This window comes from Sinocyclocheilus rhinocerous, unplaced genomic scaffold, assembly GCF_001515625.1.
Source record: "Sinocyclocheilus rhinocerous isolate Xijiao unplaced genomic scaffold, SAMN03320098_v1.1 scaffold247, whole genome shotgun sequence".
NCBI classification, from domain to species: domain Eukaryota; kingdom Metazoa; phylum Chordata; class Actinopteri; order Cypriniformes; family Cyprinidae; genus Sinocyclocheilus; species Sinocyclocheilus rhinocerous.
The window spans coordinates 981,289-984,267 of record NW_015662919.1 but is presented as its reverse complement, the minus strand read 5'-3'; the positions used below and the strand labels follow the sequence as shown (position 1 = coordinate 984,267).

The following is a 2,979-nucleotide window of genomic DNA, read 5'->3' as shown; positions in this document are numbered from 1 at the left end:
TCACAAAGAGTAGGCTACTGTCTTCATTTAAAAACATGAGATACAGTGGGATGGGGAAAAACCGCCATAACGTCTTTAGACATGTTTTTTAAAAGTTGAACTTGCATTAATTTTACATGGCTTTCTAAACATGCCGCTCTCTTGTGCGAGACACGAGTGCAATGCTGATAGACGTCCCTCTAGATCAACGTTTTTGCATTCGAATGTGTATTTTTTTTTTTTATTCGGCGAACATTCGAAATTAAATTTTTTTTTTTACAGCCCTAGTGGATAGTGGTTTGTACTGGCAACCTCAACAAAAGACTAAAACGTAGCATAGAGTAAACATAGGGCAAATGCTTTTGAAATTACATGTGGGCAAGTAGATGAAAGTAGAAAAAGATGAACTATTCTCTTTAAGTGCTAGAGCTCAGTGCAAGATGACAGTATGAAAACAGACTTTCACAGGCACCTAAATATAAATCATGAGTCTGTTCAGATTTCCCAGCTGTCACTAAAGTAATGTTCCTCTTCTAGCTCTTCATCTTCAACCTGCTCATCTTCTACATCACAATACTTCTCTTCATCCTCTTCCTCCTCATCCTCTTCCTCCTTCAGCTGTGACAGCATCGCTTGAAGAGCAGCCTTCACTTCCTGAACCTCTTTCTCTAAAGATAGTGGGCATTAGAGTTAAAGAAAACATGACCAAACGTTATCAGCTCATCCATATCCCAACATCCAAAAATAATAGAAACATAAAGGCTCAGACAGCATCCAAAATGAACACATCAGACACCAAACAAGAATAGAAATTGGCCGGCAACTAGCCAGACAGCTTTATGAAGATCTACAACATAACACATGGGTTAAATCAAGCTGTAAGGACTAAATCTGACCCTCACATAAGTGATTCAAAGACATAAAAGCAGTTTGCAAATTAAATCTAATAATCTGCCACAGCTCGAACAGTATTTACCTGCAGAAGTTTACCTGGGATGCCACATTTTTTTGTTGTTGTTTTTAAATATGTTAATATGCCTAAAAATTCAAGACAAATAGGCTTCAGGGTTCAATTGCCAAAACAAACAAAAATACACTTTTAATAAAAATTGTAATTTTAATAAAATTTTTAATAAAACCAATGCAATAATAAAATTTAAAAAATGCAGTAAGAAACTGTAAGAAATATATATATATTTATCTGTCATAGGAACAAAACTACACTTTTAATAAAAATATTATATAATATAAGAATTTTTATAATAAAATAAAGTAGTAATGTATAATGCAGGGCTGTAAGAAATTTATATATACATAAAATAATCATTATTATTATTACTATTACTATTAAAATAACAATTTAATACAATTATTTTAATTAAAAATTATAATTATAATTATAAAAATTATAATTCGTACTGGCCATTAATTATGCTATATATTAATTAAAACAATTCTAATAAAATTATTTAATTAAATATGTATTTTTATTACAAGCCATGCATTCTGCATTATTTTTATAATGATAAAATGATTGATAATGACTTGCAAATTTTTATCGGAGTAAATAAGATGAAAGACTTCAAACAAACTAAATCAACAAGTCATTTTTGGCAGATATTTAAGATTAAAATGAAATGAAGGCATCAATATGATTCACATTCCAGCTATGCACAAACACACGGCTATAGAGAGGCACACAAGTACACACACACACACACACACAAAATAATCAAATTATTTTGATAAAAAAAATAATATAAAATTCTTAGCAGCCATGCATTATTATTATTAAAATAATTAATAAAATATAAATATAATTTATAATATATAATAATATTATTATTATTTTGTAAGTCGCTTAGGATAAAAGCGTCTGCTAAATGACTAAAAGTGAAAAAGTGAAAGTAATAATACTTTCTTTTTTTTTTTCAATTCACCCACCATTAGCTGGTGTGACGCAAAACTTTTGGACGCAGTTCACATCATTCTCCTGTTCCACTAACCACATACCAGAACAACCCATCTTAAAAAGACTCTCATTATGTTTGGCCCGACCACCTGACACAGATTTCACAATTATACGATCACGCCCGTCGTCTCCTCCCCCAAACGGCCCTTCATTATTCAAAGGCTCAGTTCATCTCCCCGACGGACCCCGTTCAGTTCAAGCAATTTCACCTAAATAATTCTTGGGTTTCATGAGAACGGGCTCTACCCTCATCAGCGCTGGATAGTTTAACTCGTCCCAGTGGGACCAAGTGTCCGGTATAAGTGGCGAATCAAAGAGACACCTCTTGTGGCAGATGGGGCCTGACGGGCACGTTTTGCTCTCCAAATGGCCCCAGATTGTCCCCATTCATAATTAAGCAGCCGTTAAAGAGCACTTCATGAAATATAGGATCGGTAAGATCTCCCTCTGGCTAAACGGACCGATCTAATGAAGTTCCTCAGGCACAAACCTCGGCTTATTATGGGTTTATTTGCTCATCTATCTGCTTAAGCAGTGTAATCAAACCAGCTTTATGTGTTGCTCAAGTTACTGTGGGTTTAATTACTATTTTTGTCATCTACATGAAAACCAAACCTCATGCACGTATAATGAAAGTCTATGAGACGAGACACTGCAGGAGGTTTCATTTACCCCTCATACTTGTGCTGATCGATCAAACTACATCAAAAGATGTAAACGAACAAGATTACATAAGATTGTTTGGCTGATTAATATTTTGCATATCTGAGCATATGATTCTGACATAATATTCTGTCAAGGTTTGATTTGTGTTTTCAACAGAGCGAGACATTATGGAGCTAACAAATCATTAGCATGATGGCATTTTTCATTAAGCGGTTGGTTAATGCAGCACTTCATTCACATAAAGCAGTGGTTTTTAATTAATGGGCCACAAATTTGCCATTAAAGGTTTACCTGGGATGCCAAAAAAGTATACATATATATATATATATATATATATATATATATGTGTGTGTGTGTGTGTG

At 33.6% G+C, this 2,979-nt stretch overlaps 1 protein-coding gene across 1 annotated transcript in view; it reads right to left on the bottom strand.

Moving 5' to 3' along the window:
- Positions 1-89: 89 nt before the first annotated feature.
- Positions 90-2,979, bottom strand: part of disc1 (DISC1 scaffold protein) — a 72,140-nt gene continuing 69,250 nt past the window's right edge. Inside the window, exon 15 of the mRNA XM_016538457.1 lies at positions 90-656. Within this exon, the coding sequence (XP_016393943.1) occupies positions 475-656 (182 nt within the window). The 3' untranslated portion in view covers positions 90-474. The remainder of the gene's footprint in view (positions 657-2,979) is intronic.